This window comes from Mastomys coucha, unplaced genomic scaffold, assembly GCF_008632895.1.
Source record: "Mastomys coucha isolate ucsf_1 unplaced genomic scaffold, UCSF_Mcou_1 pScaffold14, whole genome shotgun sequence".
In the NCBI taxonomy this organism is placed as follows: Eukaryota; Metazoa; Chordata; class Mammalia; order Rodentia; family Muridae; genus Mastomys; species Mastomys coucha.
In genome coordinates, this window is record NW_022196896.1 from 18,102,011 (window position 1) to 18,119,953 (window position 17,943).

Sequence of the window (17,943 nt, forward strand, 5' to 3'; positions counted from 1 at the left end):
CCCCCCCCCGACAGCCCCCAGTGGTTTTGGTTTCTTTGTCAAAGGTGTGTGGGTTTAATTCTGGGTCTTTAATTCTTTTCCATTGATCTACTTGTCTGTCTCTGTACCAATACCATGAGGTTTTTATTACTACTGCTCTGTAGTAGAGCTTGAGGTCAGGGATGGTGATTCTCCTAGAAGATCTCTTATTATTGAGAATAGTTTTCACTATCCAGGGTTTTTCCTTGTTCTAAGTGAATTTAAGAATTGTTCTTTCTATCTCTGTGAAGAATTGGGTTGGAATTTTGATGGGGATTACATTGAATCTGTAGATTGCTTTTGTTAAAATGGAAATTTTTATTATGTTAATCCTGCTGATCCATGAACATAAGAGATCTTTCCATCTTCTGAGGTCTTCTTCAATTTCTCCAGAGATTTGAAGTTCTTGTCATAAGTATCTTTCATGTGCTTGGTTAGAGTCTCAGCAAGATATTTTATATTATTTGTGACTATTATGAAAGGTGTTGTTTCCCTAATTTCTTTGTCAGCCCTTTTATCTTTAGAATAGAGGAAGGCTACTGGTTTGTTTGAGTTAGTTTTATATCCAGCTACTTTGCTGAATTTATCAGCTGTAGAATTTTTCTGGTGGAATTTTTTTTGGTCACTTAAGTACACTATCGTATCTTCTATAAGTAGTGATATCTGTACTTCTTCCTTTACAATTTGTATACTGTTGACTTAGTTTTGTTGTATAATTGTTCTGGCTAAAACTTCAAATACTATATTGAACACATGGGGAGAGTGGGCAGCCTTGTCTAGTCCCTGATTTAGTGAGAGTGCTTCAAGTTTCTCTCTATTTTGATGTTGGCCATTGTTTTGCTGTATATTGCATTTATTATGTTTAGGTTTAGACTTTGAGTTCCTGATATCTCTAATAATTTTTAATATGAAGGGGTGTTGAATTTTGTTAGATGCTTTTTCAGCATCTAATGAGATGATCATGTATGTTTTTTTTTCTTTGAGTTTGTTTATATAGTGGATTACATTGATGGATTTCCATATAATGAATCATCCCTGCATCCCTGGGATGAAGCCTACTTGATGGTGGTGAGTGATCATTTTGATGTATTGTTGGATTTTGTTTTTGAGAATTTTATTGAGTATTTTTTAATTGGATATTTTATCTATTTACATTTTAAATGTTATCCCTTTCCCCAGCTTCCCCTCTGCAAACCTCCTCTCACATCCCCCATTACCCTGCTTCTATGAGGGTGCTCCCTCACCTACCTACTCACTTCCACTTCACCACCCTAGCACTCCTCTACAAAGGGCATCAAACCTGCACAGGACCAAGGGCCTTCCTTCCTATTGAAGGGGCTAAGACTCCTTCAGCTCCTTCAGTCCTTCTCCTAACTCCTCCATTGAGGTTCCTGTGATAGTCTGATGGTTGGCTGCAAACATCTGCATATATTTTGGTCAGGATCTGGCAGAGCCTCTCAGGAGACAACTGTATCAGGCTCCTGTCAGCAAGCAGTTCTTGATGTCAGCAATAGTGGTCTGGGTTTGGTACCTGCATATGGGGTGGATCCCCAGGTAGGGTAGTCTCCGAATGGCCTTTTCTTCAGTTTTTGCTCCACTCTTTGTCCCTGTATTTACTTTAGACAGGAGAAATTCTGGGTTACAATTTTGGAAATGGGTGGGTGGCCCCATCCCTCAACCAGAGGGCCATGCCTAACCTCTGGATATGGTCTCTACAGGTTCTCCCTCACCTTTGGGGGGGCGGAATTTCAGCTAATGTCATCCCCATGGGGTCATGGGAAGCTCTTGCTTTCCTGGCATCTGAGACTTTCTGGTTGCTTCCCGAGTTTCCATCCCCCATTGCTATATACCTCTGTTCAATCTCCTGACCCTCTGTACATCTACTCCCATACCTAATGCATCCCCCCTTTTTCCCCTCCATCTCTTTTCTTCCTCACAAGTCCTTCCCACCTTCTACTTCCCTTGATTATTTTGTTCACCCTTCTAAGTTGGACTGAAGTATCTACTCATTGGTCTTCCTTCCTTGATGTTCATAAAGGAAATTAGTTTGATGTTTGTTTTCTCTCTTTGTTAAGTCTTTCTATGGTTTAGGTATCAGCATAACTGTGGCTTCATAGAATGAACTGGGTGGAATTCCTTCTGTTTCTATTTTGTGGAATAGTTTGAAGAGTATTGATATTAGATCTTCTTTGAAGGCCTGGTAGAATTCTGCTCTAAAACCATCTGGTCCTGGGCCTTTTTGGTTGGGAGACTTTTAATGACTGTTTCTACTTCTTTAGGGGTTATAGGGCTGTTTAGATGGTTTCTCTGAACCTGATCTAATTTTGGTACTTGGTATATGTCTTGAAAATTATCCATTTCATCCAGATTTTCCTGTTTTGTTGAGTATGGGCTTTTGTAGTAGGATCTGATGATTTTTTTAATCTCTTCAGTTTCTGATGTTATATCTCGTTTTCATTTCTAACTTTGTTAATTTGGGTACTGTCCCTGTGCCCTCTGGTTAGTCTGGCTAAGGGTTTATCTATCCTGTTGATTATCTCAAAGAACAAGCTTCTGGTTTTGCTGATTCTCTGTTTAGTTCTCTTTGTTTCTACTTGGTTGGTTTCAGTCCTGAGTTTGATTATTTCCTGGCATCTACTCCTCTTGGATGTATTTGCTTCTTTTTGTTCTAGAGCTTTCAGATATGCTATTAAGCTGCCAGTATATTGTCTTTACAATTTCTTTATGGAGGCACTCAGAGCTGTGAGTTTTCCTCTTAGCACTGCTTTCCTTGTGTCCAGTAAGTTTGGGTACGTTGTGCCTTCACTTTTGCTAAATTCTAAAAAATCTTTATTTCCTGACCAAGTTATCCTTGAGTAGAGCACAGTTCAGCTTCCATGTGTATATGGGTTTTCTGGTTTTTGTTTTGTTTTGTTTTGTTTTGTTTGTTGTTGTTGTTGTTACTAAAGAACAGCTATAGTCTTAGTGATCTGATAGCATACATGGGATTATTTCTATCATGTATTGGTTGAGACTTGTTTTGTGCTGAGAAGAAGGTGTATTCTTTTGTTCTAGGATAAAACATTCTATAGATATCTGTTGAATCTATTTGGTTCATAGCTTGTTAGTTTCATTGTGTTTCTGTTTAGTTTCTGTTTCCATGATCTGCCCCTTGGTGAGAATTGGGTGTTGAAATATCCCCCTATTATTGTGTCAGGATCAATGTGCACTTTGAGGTTTAGTAATGTTTCTTTTACAAATGTAGGTGTTCTTGAATTTGGGGTATAGATGTTCAGAACTGAGATATTATCTTGGTAGATTTTTTTCCTTTGATGAGTATGATGTGCCCCTTCCTCAGCTCCTTTAATAACTTTTGGTGGAAAGTCGATTTTATTTGATATTAGTATGGCTACTTCAGCATGTTTCTTTGACCATTTGTTTAGAAAAATTTTTTCCAGCCTTTTACTCTGAGGTATTATCTGTCTTAGTCACTGAGAAGGGTTTTGTTTTTGTATGCAGCAAAAGGCTGGGTCCTGTTTACATATCCAGTCTGTTAGTCTAAGTCTTTTTATTGGGGAATTGAGTCATTGATGTTAAGGGATATTAAGGACCAGTGAATGTTGCTTCCTGTTATTTTTGTTGTTAGAGGTGGAATTATTTGTTTGTGTTGCTATCTTCTTTTGGGTTCTTTGAAAGAAGATTATTTTCTTGCTTTTTCTAGGGTGTAGTTTCCATTCTTGTGTTGGAGTTTTCCATCTATTACCCTTTTTTTTTCTTTTTTATTTCTTTATTTATATGCGAATTTCTCCATTCCCAGTTTCCCCTCCAAAAAACAAAAAAACAAACAAAAACAAACCCCTGTTGCCTCCCCCCTCCCCATGCCTGCCACCCCGCCCTCTCCCACTTTCTGGCCCTGGCATTCCCCTACACTGGGGCACAGAAACTTCACAGGGCCGAGGTCCTCTCCTCCTATTGATGATCGATTTTGTAATCCTCTATTACCCTTTTTAGGGATGGATTTGTGGGAAGATACTGTATAAATTTCATTGTCTCCATCCACGGTAATTGAAAGTTTTGCTGAGTATAGTAGCCTGGGCTGGCATTTGTGTTCTCTTAGGGTCTCTATGACATATGCCCAGGATCTTCTAGTTCTCATAGTCTCTGGTGAGAAGTCTGGTGTAATTCTGATAGGCCTGCCTTTATATATTACTTGACTTTTTCCCTTACTACTTTTAAAACTCTTTCTTTGTTTAGGGCATTTGGTATTTTGATTATTATGTGATGAGAGGAATTTCTTTTCTGGTGCAGTCTATTTGGAGTTCTGTAGGCTTCTTGTATGTTCATGGGCATCTCTTTCTTTAGATTAGGGAAGTTTTATTCTATAATTTTTGAAGTTATTTACTGGCCTTTTGTGTTGAGAGTCTTCACTTCCTTATATACCTATTATCCTTAGGTTTGGTCTTCTCATTGTGTCCTGGATTTCCTGGATGTTTTGGGTTAGGAGCTTTTTGCTTTTTGCACTTCCTTGACTGTTGTGTCAGTGTTTTCTATGGTGTCTTCTGCCCCTGAGATTCTCTCTTCTATCTCTTGTATTCTGTTGGTGATGCTATAACTCCTGATCTTTTTTAGGTTTTCTATTCCCAGGATTGTCTTCCTTTGTGATTTTTTTAAAAAAAAATTTTCTATTTCCATTTCAGATCCTGGATTGCTTTGTTCAATTCCTTTTCCTCTTTTGTTGTGCTTTCCTGTATTACTTTTAGGGATTAGTGTGTTTCCTCTTTGAGAGCTTCTACCTGTTTACCCACTTCTCCTGTGTTTCTTTAAGGGATTTATGTCCTTCTTAAAGTCCTTTATCATCATCATGAGATGTGATTTTAGATCAGAATCTTCCTTTTCAGGTGTGTTGGAGTATCCAGGACTTTCTGTGGTAGGAGAACCAGGTTCTGATGATGCCAGGTAGCCTTGGTTTCTGTTGGTTATATTCTTGCTTTTGCCTCTCGCCATCTGGTTATCTCTGGTGTTAGCTGGTCTTACTGTCTCTATCTAGAGCTTGTCCCTCCTGTGAGCCTGTGATGCTGTACAGTTAGGTGTGTCAGCACTCATTGGGGGGCAATCTATTATTGGGCACGATGAGGATGCAGAGAGCTATGTCACTGTCAGCTCCTGGGTGCAGAAGGAAACTGGGAGGATCCTGTCCTTGGCTGCCCTGAGGTTCATGTTTCCTCGGGGCCCAGGATGGGTCTCACTTGAGCCAAGTATTGGAGCAATAGTGGTGGTCTCACCTATGATTTTAGTTGTGTTAATTCTACTGTGGAACAACTTATCATCTGGCAGGATTAGGGTGTGGAGAGTTGTGGCACAGAGCAGCTCCCTTGCGCAGATAGAAACCAGAAGTCCACCATTTCATTTTCTAACTTCTACCATAAGCAAGATATAAAACAAGGAGAGCCAGGCGTAATGGTGTACACCCTTCATACTAGCATTTAGGAGGCAGTGGCAGGAGAATTTCTCTGTTTGAGATCTGTCTACAGACTGGGTTCCTGGACAGCCAGGGCTACATAGAAAAACCCTGTCTTGCAAAATCAAAACAATAACAAACCAAAACCCAAAACCAAGCCAAGCCAAACCAAACCAAACCAAGTCAAACCAAACCAAACCAACAAACAATTTTAAAGAATAATTCCATTGTTTTCCTGGAATATCCACTAACCTCTTTGGTGTAGTCCACAATCCCTTAGACTATATGACTGAATGATTTGACCTCCAGCAGTAGAGTTTTTGCTATTTCAGAACTTAAATATTTTGGATCATAGTCTTTTGAATTCAGTTCTTTTACTTAACATAGTTCCTTTAAATTTCTTCTAAGTTGTATGCATAAGTGCCTCATTCTTTTTAATTTGTTTTTAACTGAGATATAATTATATCATTTTCTCCCTCCCCTTTCCCTTTCCTTCTCCCTCCCCTTTCCCTTTCCTTCTCCCTCCCCTTTCCCTTTCCTTCTCCCTCCCCTTTCCCTTTCCTTCTCCCTCCCCTTTCCCTTTCCTTCTCCCTCCCCTTTCCCTTTCCTTCTCCCTCCCCTTCCCCTTTCCCTCTTCCAGCCCCCTTTTGGCTGTTCCCCCTAGTGTCATCTCATGACCCCCTCTCCCAAGTCCATGGCTCCATTTCTCTGAATTTATTGTTACATCCATACATGTGTGCATGCATTTATGTTTATGAACAAATCTATAGAAACATTGTTTTCTGTTATTTTTTTCCTTTTCTTTTTTCTTTTTTAGATAGCACCTCACCGTGTATCCCTGAATGGCCTAGGCATGCACAATCATGTTGGCATGATTTGTTTTCTTGAAGATAGCCATTCTGACTGGGGTGAAATAAAATCCAAAGTCAGTTTCAGTTTTTAGTTACCTAAAAGCTGAGGCTTTTAAATACTTTAAAACATGTTATTAACCATTAGTTTTTTATGTTTTGAGAAATATCTGATCAGTTCATTGGTCCACTTACTAATTGGAAGATTTGAGTTTTACTTTTAAGCTTTCATTTTAATTATTATATATCTATAATGTTAATATAGTATATTAATATATAATATATACAATATTAATTATATACAATATTATATATGATATATAATATGTGTCACTTATGCATGTGGACTTTCTTCAGATGAGTTTCCAATGTAAGAATCTAGCTTGCTTCAGTTTGAACCAGTGAAAGAAATTTGTGGCTAGATCTAGGCCAAGTAAAGCTGGAACATTATCTGGTTAGACCAGGCAAAGATGTCTGAACTCCATGTCTAGAGCTAGACTTTAAGGTAAGGAAAGGGAGGCATGTAGAGAGAGGGAGGATCATGACAGGGAGGGAAGTAATTACCTGACAAGGGTGCATCGTGAACAAAGCAGGCAGGTTTGTAGGTATCAGGGCCAGAGCTAAGCCTTTAGATGTAGAGATGGTGATGGGCTGAGAAAGAAATGGAAGAGAACCAGAGCCATTTTCCAGGCAAAAGAGTCAAAAACAAAACTGTCTTCCATTACTGTTACAGAGCTTGGGCCAACTAAGGCAGCTGGTAAATAAATAGGATTCAAAGTCCACGATTTTGGAGATAGGACTGCCTAAAAGGTTTATTTAGTTGTGTCAAGTGCCTTGTTTATTCAATATTAAAGAAGATTAAATTTGGAATTTTATAAAAACAATAAAAATTAGATAAAAGATGTAAATGAGTTCTCTATTGATCATTAACAGAGGTACACTGAATTAACTCTCAAGATGCATAGAGTTATTGACACCTTATTTTCTTTCCCTAGATTTGGACCTCTGATCTATGTATATAAAAAGACTTGATTATATTTATAATCCTTTAATATTCTTTTGTCAAACTTTTTAATACAGTTTTGCACTAGTGTTCATCATGTTTTTGTTACAATATAAGGAGAACAACAAGATTGTTGTTAATATTTCTATTTTTATTACTACCAAACTCCTTACTTATGCATTGATAATTATATTAAGAAAGGTTCTATTTATCATCGGCTTAATTATTAGTGTGCACAGAAATCTTTTAAAGTGATCCCACTCTTCTGCTTTTCAAGTTACTGTATCCTGACGTTTCCATAGGGTCATTGCGACATTTTCTCAATGGCTTCACTGCCTCCATGCTTTCATTTCACTGAGAGTGAAAAAGATTTGATTAAAATTGCTCTTCTTAAGTTGGGCAGTGGTAGCACATGCCTTTAATCCCAGCACTTAGGAAACAGAGGCAGGCAGATTTCTGAGTTCGAGGTCAGCCTGGTCTACAGAGTGAGCTCTAGGACAGCCAGGGTCATACAGAGAAACCCTGTCTCAAAAAAAAATTGCTCTTGTTATTAGGAACAAAATTAGTAGATGTGGAATGTTGGGATGTTTCTTAAATTTATATAGGTTGGCTAATCTATTGGCAAAATAAAAATGTGTTCTGAGACTCAACGTCACCATAGTAGCTTTTTTCCTGTCTACATACTCTAAACCATATGCTGTATATCTTCACAGTAAGTAAACTTGTTTTGCTTAAGTATAAACTATTTTTTTCTGACTTTTCTTTGAGGGTTGAGTAAAATATTTCTTTATCACAGAAACCAACCAACCAAAGTCCAACCAAACAAACAAAATAAATCAAGAAACCAACCAACCTGCCAAATAACAACAAACCAAAAACAACAACAACAACAACAACAAAACCCCATAAATGGTTTACTGTTTATTAGGAGAACAATGTAATCTATGCATACCTTCTTGGATATATGAAAAAAGTAATAAACTACATTTACTGAAACAAACTTCCATCTTAATAATTTTCAATGGTCATATGCCCAAAATGACAATAGACAGTTGGATATTTCGAGTGTATGATTAATTTGTAGCTATCAGCTTCAAGTCCTTTTTCCCTTGTACTTTAGTTAAAATCAAAGATTTTAACCTCATTCTAAGGTTAAGCCCCTGTTGCTTTTGCCAAAAGCTGGGCTAAAGCATTTCAGGAGGGAAAAACAGGACGAGAAAACAAATGTAAACTTTGTAGCTTTTTCTTATTTAAATTTCATTCCTGATTTGATCAATAGAAAAAAAAATCAACATCTGCCCTTTTCAATAGTTGCAGTTTCACATTGAAACATTTAGTCTTTTTGTTTTTAAGCAATCTGCTTTCAAAGACATCTATTGTATGGCTAAAACTCTACATATAAAGAGCCTTGTAACAAATACAGCTATAAACAGGTTCAATAACAAAGACATTATTTTAATGAATTAAGTGTTCTACAACCCTGTAAGTGCTTTATGATTTCTGCTGTTTTTGAGCTTACTGGGCTGGTGCAAGCTAAGAATGGAATCTTGGATTCCTGGTAGCTCTTTATCATGCAAGTGGTTTTGTTTGTTTGTTTGGTTGGTTGGTTTTTTCTTTCTTTTTCTTCTTTTCTTTTCTTTTTTTGTAAACAAATGGAATTTTAATTTTTCTAGTCTTTACTAACAACTCTTATTTTTTCTTTTTTTAGGTACTTGTTTGTTTTCTTTTTTTTAATTAATAAGTTTTTAGATTGCTGTCTATGTGCAGGTGAGGGCAGGTACAAGGTAAGGTGAGAGCCTGTGATTGGGCAGTGGAAAAGGAAGGCAGGCTGAGAATTTTATAGATGAGGACAGAGAGAGAGAGAAGAAGAAAGGGACAAGAGGAAGAGATGAGATGGAACCTATAGGAGAGGAAGAGGAGCCAGAACCTGTGGCACAGTCCTGGGAGCCATAAGTATTGGGGATTTCTTAGATAGATGATTAAATAATAGTAGGGTGCATTTGCCCCTCTGGGGTATAGCTTGTGTTTATATCAACTGAGTTTTGAGTTCATTGTGTAGGCGTTTTGTGGGTTGAGAATTTACTAATATAAATCTGACTATAAATCACAAGCCTCTGGAGTTTTGATCTTACCGTGGCTGGGAATGTGAGCAAAATTGGCAGCAAGAGAACCATGAGATGTGTGGTCACTGCAGGGAGGTGGCAAGACTGTGACCACCGGGGCAGAGAGTAGCTGGCAGTAGCATGGTGCCTTTTTAAATATTTTTCACTAAATTACTTAATTAGTAATTTAGTATAGTATTAATTAATACCATATTAATCAATACTATATTATATATTATTAATTATTAATATAATATTAATATATATTAATATAATATATTAATTAATATATATCTCAAATACTGTCCCTCTTGATCCCCCTTGCAGAGTTCTTTCCCTCATTCCCCCTCCCCTTCGCCTCAGTGCAGATTCCCTCAGCCTGTATTTCCTCCAACTCCTGTATCCCCACCCCCCATTCCCTCCCACTGAGTCCAGACATGGCAGCCCTCTGCTAAATTTGTGCGAGGGTCCTTGGATCAGCCCATGCATGCTCTTTGGTTGGTGGCTCAGTCTCTGGGAGCTCCCTGGGTTCCAGGTTAGTTGATACTGTTGGTCTTACTGTGACTTCAATCCTTTCCTTAACTCTTTCATTGGATTCTTGACTTCCTTCCAATGTTTTTCTGTGGGTATCTGCATCTGTTTCAATCAGGTTCGAGGAAGAGACTCTCAGAGGACTACTAAGCTAGGTTCCTGTCTGCAAGCATAACATAGCATCATTAATAGTTTGAGGGATTGGTGTCTCCCTATGGGACAGGTCTCAAAATTGGCTGGTCACTGGTCAGCTATTTCTTCAGTCTCTGATCTATCGTTGCCCCTATATTTCTTTTAGACAGGACCAATTTAGGGTCAAAAGTTTTATAGGTGGTTTGGTGTCCTGACCCTTCCACTGGGGATACCATCTGGGTACTGGAAGAGGGCTCTTCAGGTGCCATATCCCCACTATTGGGCATTTTGGCCAAGGTCACTTGCGTTGACTCCTGGGAGCCTCCCTCATCCGGAGTCTCTGGGATTTCTTAGAGAATACCCCCTGACCACAGGCAGCTGTATATTTCCATTAATTCTCCTGGTCCTCTGGGACTCTCTACTGTCTCCCCCATGCCTAGTCCTGCCCTTCCCTCTCCTACCCAGGTGGATGAAATTAGAAAATATCATCCTGAGTGAGGTAGCCCAGACCAAAAAGGACATGCGTGATATGTACTCACTGATAAGTGGATATTTCCCAAAATGTTCCGAAAACTCTACACCCCACAGACACAAAAGAAGTTAAATAAGAAGGAAGGCCCAAGTGAGGATGCTTCAGACCCACTTAGAAAGGGAAACAAAATAATCACGGGAGGCAGCAATTCTTATTTTGTTTTGTTTTGTTTTGATTTAATTTTTTTTTTACTTATTCATTTTTCATGCTATTCACTGCCCCTTCCAGGTCACACCTTCTCACAATCCTTCACCTCTCTTAACTCCCCTTCTCCATTGAGCAAGCACCCCCTACCCTCCTTACCCCTGTCCCTCTCACTCTGGCAGTTCAGGGTTCTGCTAGGAGAGGTGGTCCCTCTCCCACTGAGGCCAGACTAAGGCAGCCTAGTGAGAAGAATATATCCCATGTGCAGGCAACAGCTCTTTTGATAACTCCCATTCAAGTTGTTCAGGACCCACATGAAGGTCAAGCTGGATATTGGCTTCATATGTGCAGGGAGGCCTAGGTCCAGTCCCAGTATGTTCTTTGGTTGGTGGTCAGACTCTCAGAGCCTAAGGGTCCAGGTTAGTTGACTCTGTTGGTCTTCCTGTGGAGTTCCTATGCCCTTATGGGCTACATTCCTTCCTGTTATTCCTCCATAAGAGTCCCCAAGCTCCATTCACTGTTTGGCTGTGGGTGTCTGTATCTGTCAGAGTCATGGCAGCAACTTTCATTTTTAAAATCTTCATTTTGTAACTCTTTTTCCTCCTCCTCCTTACTTTGTACTTAATACATGTCTCTTCCTAATCTATGACTTAAATACCTATTATGAACAACATTTTATATCATTCATACCAGAAATAATAGTATGTCAAATATTTTATGTATATCAAAGCTTTATTTTGCTTCATTTGAAATAAAATTCTATATGACACCAAGACTAAAACACACAGTCTTTTATCAGCTAAGGCTTACCTGAGAATGTAGGTAGGGCACTGCCTAAATCATATAAATAGTAATTCTAGATTTAATAAAAGCTATAATGTTCAAATACCGATAAACTTTCTGCTTGAATTCCCCTTACTTAATTTTCATACTTAGAAAACAGTGCTGTTTAATTTTTAAGTCATCCAGGGTCAGTACAAAACCCAATTTTATTATTCTGGAACTCCAAATTAGAATGTATACATTTGTACATACCAACTCTTTATGATTATAATATGGTCATTGAATGACTTTTCAAAAGCTTGAAAAGTTCATTAAATAATCTATTTTATCAAAAACTTTTCTATAAGGAATGAAATAATTTGTATAAGTTAGTATCAGTGTGTTTCATTTCACGTTTTTAACAGTTCTAACAACATTGATTGTTCTGGAGTAATCAGAGGGGCTTGTGATGTGGATGTCTTCAGAGTGGTATGCATTCACTCTGAAGACATCTACCACACATTGTACTTATAACCTTGTTTGAAAGATTGTAGCCCGCGCAGTCTTCTCGCCGGGAAGAAGACACGCGGACACACTAGGTTCCTTCTGCAGCGAAACGTTTACTACCCTCTCCCAGAGGGAAAAGAGACCGAGCCAGTAATCCGCACTGCTTATATATACCACAGTGCGTCGTGTCTGCCCATGATTGGCTGTTCGCTCATTACCCTATGTGATGCCCCAGAATGGGCCGTGACATGGCGTCTTTTCACTCTACGCACATGCGCAAACAGTTCTCTACGCACATGCGCAAACAGTTCTCTATGCACATGTGCAAACAGTTGTTTATTCGACAGTGGAAGTAGGCGCCATCTTGCCATGGCGAATGCCGGCTCCCTACAAAAGATGTTTCGTCATCGTTGCACTGAAAGAGAATCACAGTTAATTTGCTTTTTGGATATGAGCAGAAAGAGTACACATGGGGGGACTCATGGCTCAAGCAGCATGCGTATAGCAGAGGATGGCCAAGTTGGTCATCAATGGGAGGAGAGGACCTTGGCCCTGTGAAGGTTCTATGCCCCAGTGTAAGGGAATGCCAGGGCCAGTAAGCAGGAGGAGGTGGGATGGTGAGCAGGGGGAGGAGGGAGGGAACAGGGGATTGTTTTAGTTTTAGGGTTTTTTTTTTAAATTTTATTTTTTTTATTATTTTTTTTTTGGAGGGGAACCTGGGAAAGGAGATATTGTAAATAAAGAAAACATCTAATAAAAAAGAAGTCTTTTGTGATTTTTCTCAATTAGAATTCATTCTACATGCTGCAAAACTTTCTGAAGAATGAGCATCAATGACAACTTCTTGCATGGGTTTGTGTAGGTCTGTATAGCTAGGACTTTATAAGAAAAATGTGAGAGAGGAAAGGGACAGGTGGAGGCAGAAGATGAAAGGAGAAATATAAGGTACCAAGAGAACTTTTCTTTGAAGTATATCTAAAGTAGTTCTGAAACCAGTTTGGATGTTCAAGATCTTGGCAAATCATTCTGAAAGGCTTTTTTTTTTTTTAATTCCATAGAAATTAAATTATTATGACTCATACCAATTTTTCTCTTTACTGCACCTTCTTCTAGATCAAAAAATTAAACTGTTTGAAAAAGGCATGTATAAATATATATAACTATAAACATCTACACATTTACTACATTTTTAAAGACTTTTAATTAGCATTACCTTACAATGCAATACTGCGCTTCTTCCAAAGGTCAAAAATCCCACTACTTACTAAGCACTGTCTCCTTCTGAGTTGTTGGTTAGATGTTTCCCCCTTCCCCGACCCCAACAATACAGGGTATTGACATTCTTATTAGTTGCCTACCAGAACTTGATGGGAAGACTTTATTTTTGAAAACATTACATAATTTGATCACAGATCATGGAACAACAGAGCTGATACAGAAACCATCTTCCTGCTGGCTTGCTTACATAGGGACAGAAATTTATGCCTTATAAGTACTTAGCTTTATACCAAAGATTAGAACAGCTCACATTCCTCATCGAAGTACCCTTTTTAAAAAATGTAGACAAGTATTTAATAAGAAACCCCATAAAAGGTTAATACTACAAAATAAGTGAGTATGTGATACTCAGCCCTTAGTGGGATGTGTATTGCAAACCCTTCCCAATATTTTGAGGAACATGCATAAGGGGAAACAGAAAGACTTACACAGTCAGAGGATAAGTAACACTGCTGGAAAATGGTGTCTTATGAATATGACAGGAGAGTTAAACTCATGAACTCAAAACAGCTATGGATACTTGTACAAGATCTTCTTCAAGACCCATACATGATCAACCAAAAACCATTTTGGCAGGGAGTTTGAAGAGGCTACTCCTAGTTTCATAGCTATAAGCCATTGATGGCATTTTGAGGAGAGAAGCTCATTTTTTTTCAAGGATTTACCTGGTTGTTCACCCCCAGAGGATGGTCCTACACCCATGCTTAAGTGTTCAATACCAATTAAACTCCATGGATATAAAGAAAACATAAGTAGATGTGAAGTTCATGGGGGAGAGATAAATGAAGGTGAAAGGGAGAAGGAGGTAGGAAGGTATAAGTAGTATATGTGATCAAAACACATTCTAAAAGTGAATTCCATACTCACCTTAATTATCATACTGAATTTTATTTGTATATTAGAGACTGTGAATACAGTATTTTACTTCATGGTCACTGAATTTTTTTCTTTAGTGTGATGAATGTTTCCAATTAAATACCACTTATATACTTGCTTAATAAGATAACAGAAAATTACTCATACTTTTAATTGATTTCATTTTGCAGGCCTGAGACTGAGAAAAACCATTAATTATAGTCGGTTGAATGCCTTATGCCACATTAGAGGACTAGAGAGCAGGTGAGTAACTCATGCATTTCTTTTCCTATCATAGAGAAAGTGATGCCTCTGCTCATTTATGGATAATGTATAGTAATAAAAAAGTGCTAATTCTCACAGGTACCTGATTTAATACATGAAAAAATACAATTGAAACCTGGTGTTCATTTCTACATACTGAAAAATGTAAATTGGTCATAAAATAAAATAAAAATGTATATGACATAGTTAACCACTTTAATACAAAATAAATGTAATTCATTCCAAACAGGGCTCTTGTCAGTGGGAAAAAAAACCAGTCACAAGTAGAAAGACTTAAGTGGTTGAAAATATTTCATGAAACAAGCATCTGAGAAGAGAATGGGGTGTGGTCTGGAGACATGGAAATGGTAATTAGTCCTGCTCAGAGTTTAGGATTCCTAAGAGGCCTGAGAATTGAACATAGAACTTTAAAATGTGTTTTCTTACTGTTTTAGTTGCTTTTGTACTGCTGTGATGTCCAAGACAACTTCTGGGAGTTGGGAGCTTGGTTACAGTTTTATAGGGTTAGTCCATTATCATTGTGGTGCAGAAACAGACAGGGTTGGTGCTAGAGCAGTAATAGAGAGCTTCACATCCTTATCTTCAGACAGCAGGTCTCTAGAAAGTAATACTGGCCATGAATGGGTTATTGAAACCTCAAAGCTCACTCCCAGTGACACACTTCTCCAATAGGGACACACCCCTTCCAACAAAGTCCAACTCCTAAACCTTCCTAAACAGTTCCACTAACTGAAAATCAAAATTGAAATATCTGAGCATATGGAATCCAATCTCATTCAAACTACCACACATCTACTCCCTGACCCTCATGGGATTGAAGCCATATCGTAATATAGAATGCATTCAGTCCAATTTCAAAAGTTCCCATGGTCTTTCCCAGTGTCATTACTATCTCAATATCTCTTCTGAGACTCAAGGCAATCTTTTAACTGAAACTCCATGCAAAAGGAAAAGCGAAAACCAAATAAAATATTTTCAATACACAATGGCATGGAATATAGACTACCATTCCAGAAGGGAAGAAGTACAGTACCAAAGCCAGGTCATCCAGCAGGGCAAATGACACCTTCTGCAGCCATGGCTGTTCTTAAAAGGTTTAGTAAATGGTTGATTCCTTCCAGATTTGCTGACTGCACCACACTTCTCTCTCTTGGGCTGATTCTACAGGCCCTTAGAACCTATCATTGACAGGTCTCTCCAGCATTGAAGTCTCCAATGCAACCCAGACTCCCCCTTCTCAGATTCATGCAGTGGTCTCTTTGGGCCTCTATATATGGCTTTCCCTGTTACATGCTTGGTCTCAGTAGCTTTTCTTTACTGTAGAGGAAGATTCTGAAAAACTTTTCCTGTATTTTTTTTTTACTCTAAATCTAGAAAACTAAGCTACCTTGTTCTACTCACTAGCTTTGGAACCTGGCACCCTCCTTGAATTTCATTTACATAAGCTTTTTATTGTTTAAAGATTCCTTTGCTGCTTAAACATTTCTTTAATTCCTTTTCATAAGTTGGAAGCTTAGGTGGGTGGGGTCTTGCTATGCCAGCACAACTCTCTTTATTCTGTTTTGAGTAAGTCCTTTCTTTAAACATGTTACCCCTGGAGCATGAGACTTGCCTCCAGAGTTACATTTCCGTGTGCTCTTTTTCTCTTTAAACTGTACATTTTGTATTTCTTTGTGCCTACTTATTCCTTTTCATTATAAGTCTTCATAAGAATGATCACTAAGAGCTGGGTGGTGGTGGTAAATGCCTTTAATCCCAGCACTTGGGAGGCAGAGGCAGGCGGATTTCTGAGTTCAAGGCCAGCATGGTCTACAGAGTGAGCCAGGACAGCCAGGGCTACACAGAGAAATTCTGTCTTGAAAAAACCACACACACACACACACACACATACACATACACACCACACACACACACACACACACACACACACACACACACACACACACCACACACACACACAAGAATGATCACCAATGACATTAATTTACATCTTTTTGATTTAGCTTTATGTAGATTTTTAGGACAAGGGAAAAGAACAGCCAGAATCTTTGCTGAACTATGACAAGAGTTGTCTGTAATTCATTTATTAATATTGTTCCCCTCTGAAATCCCTGAAACCATGCCTCTGGAGTCCAAATTGCTCTCTATACTATTATCTTCTATGCTTCTACTAGGATGAACCATTAAGTCCTCCTTAAAGTATTCAACTACTTTTTTAGTCCAAAGTCTCCAAGTCTTCCATATTCTTTCTACTTAACAGTATCCTGGTCCCTGGTATTTCTTTGAAAGACATGATGCCCAAGGTAACCCCTAAAATCATTTAATTGGGGCTTATTTACAGTTTTAGATGGTTAGTACATAATCATCATTGTTGGAAACAGACAGGCATAGTACTGCAGCAGAAGATGAGAGTTTCTTTCCTGATTTTCAGGTAGAAGCCAGAGATAGAGAAAGAGAGGAGAGAGACTGGATCTATTTGTATATTTGAAACCTCAAAGCCCACCCCCAGTGACACACCTTCTCCAACAGTGTCACACCTAATCTGGCAAGGCCAATCATATTTGTTCCAACACAGTTCATAAACCCAGGAACAAGTATTTACACATATGAGCCTATGAGGATAATTCTCATTCAAACCACCACAGCTGTAGTATCTTTGTTAGTTGTGTTTTTGAAATTATAATAGCATATAATATGCATATTATTGTGCATTTGAAAATATAATACCACTGTCCATGAGCTCTGCAACCTTTCTTCAGTCATGATTACCTTGACAAAATGCCTTGGGCTTACAATTTTTCCCCTCTCTTCTTTAAAATACTTCTTAAAGTCATATTTCAGTCAGTATTTCAAACACATCATTTCAATTTTTCGTAGGAATGTCTTAAAAATGGAAAGCGATGATTTAACCTCTACAGTTAACTGGTCATATACCTCTTGATATACAACTGTTATACATACCTCTATATTGACAATCATTTTGAATCATAAACTTATTGGTTAACAAATTGTGTTCATAAGTGAGGAAGGGGACCAAATGATTTCATAGCAAGAAAATTATGTTTCTAAATTAGTTTTAAGATAAGTGCAGAGAAGATTGACTAGATATAATAGTGGTATCTGGAGAGATCACTGATTGAATGACCTCTTTTTTTAGATAAAGGACTTAATGTTAAATTTATTAGCATCATTACATAGCATTTTTCATCAACTTATTTTATATTTTGAAGTTAATACCCATTCTGAAGATTCATCAATATTTATTCAAGTAACTTACATCAACTTTCGCCTGCTCCCATTGTTCTGGAAGGGCAGTACTTATATTTTTTTCAATTCGTGAAGAAAATGTATAGACTACATTATTTAAAAGATAAACTCAGTTGGTAACAATCTGTAAGAAGTCAATCAGGTTAAACTTTTTTAGGTTATTTATTTTAAAATAAAAAGTATGAATTGCCTTAGGATAAATATGTAAGTATAATTTACCAGTGAATATTTTGAGAGCTTGA

General features: G+C 38.0%; 1 protein-coding gene across 1 annotated transcript in view; it reads left to right on the plus strand.

Annotated features, from left to right (window-relative positions):
- Window positions 1-17,943, plus strand: part of Cnbd1 (cyclic nucleotide binding domain containing 1) — a 367,377-nt gene that overhangs the window by 11,079 nt on the left and 338,355 nt on the right. The window contains exon 2 of the mRNA XM_031366537.1: window positions 14,341-14,413. Within this exon, the coding sequence (XP_031222397.1) occupies window positions 14,341-14,413 (73 nt within the window). The remainder of the gene's footprint in view (window positions 1-14,340; window positions 14,414-17,943) is intronic.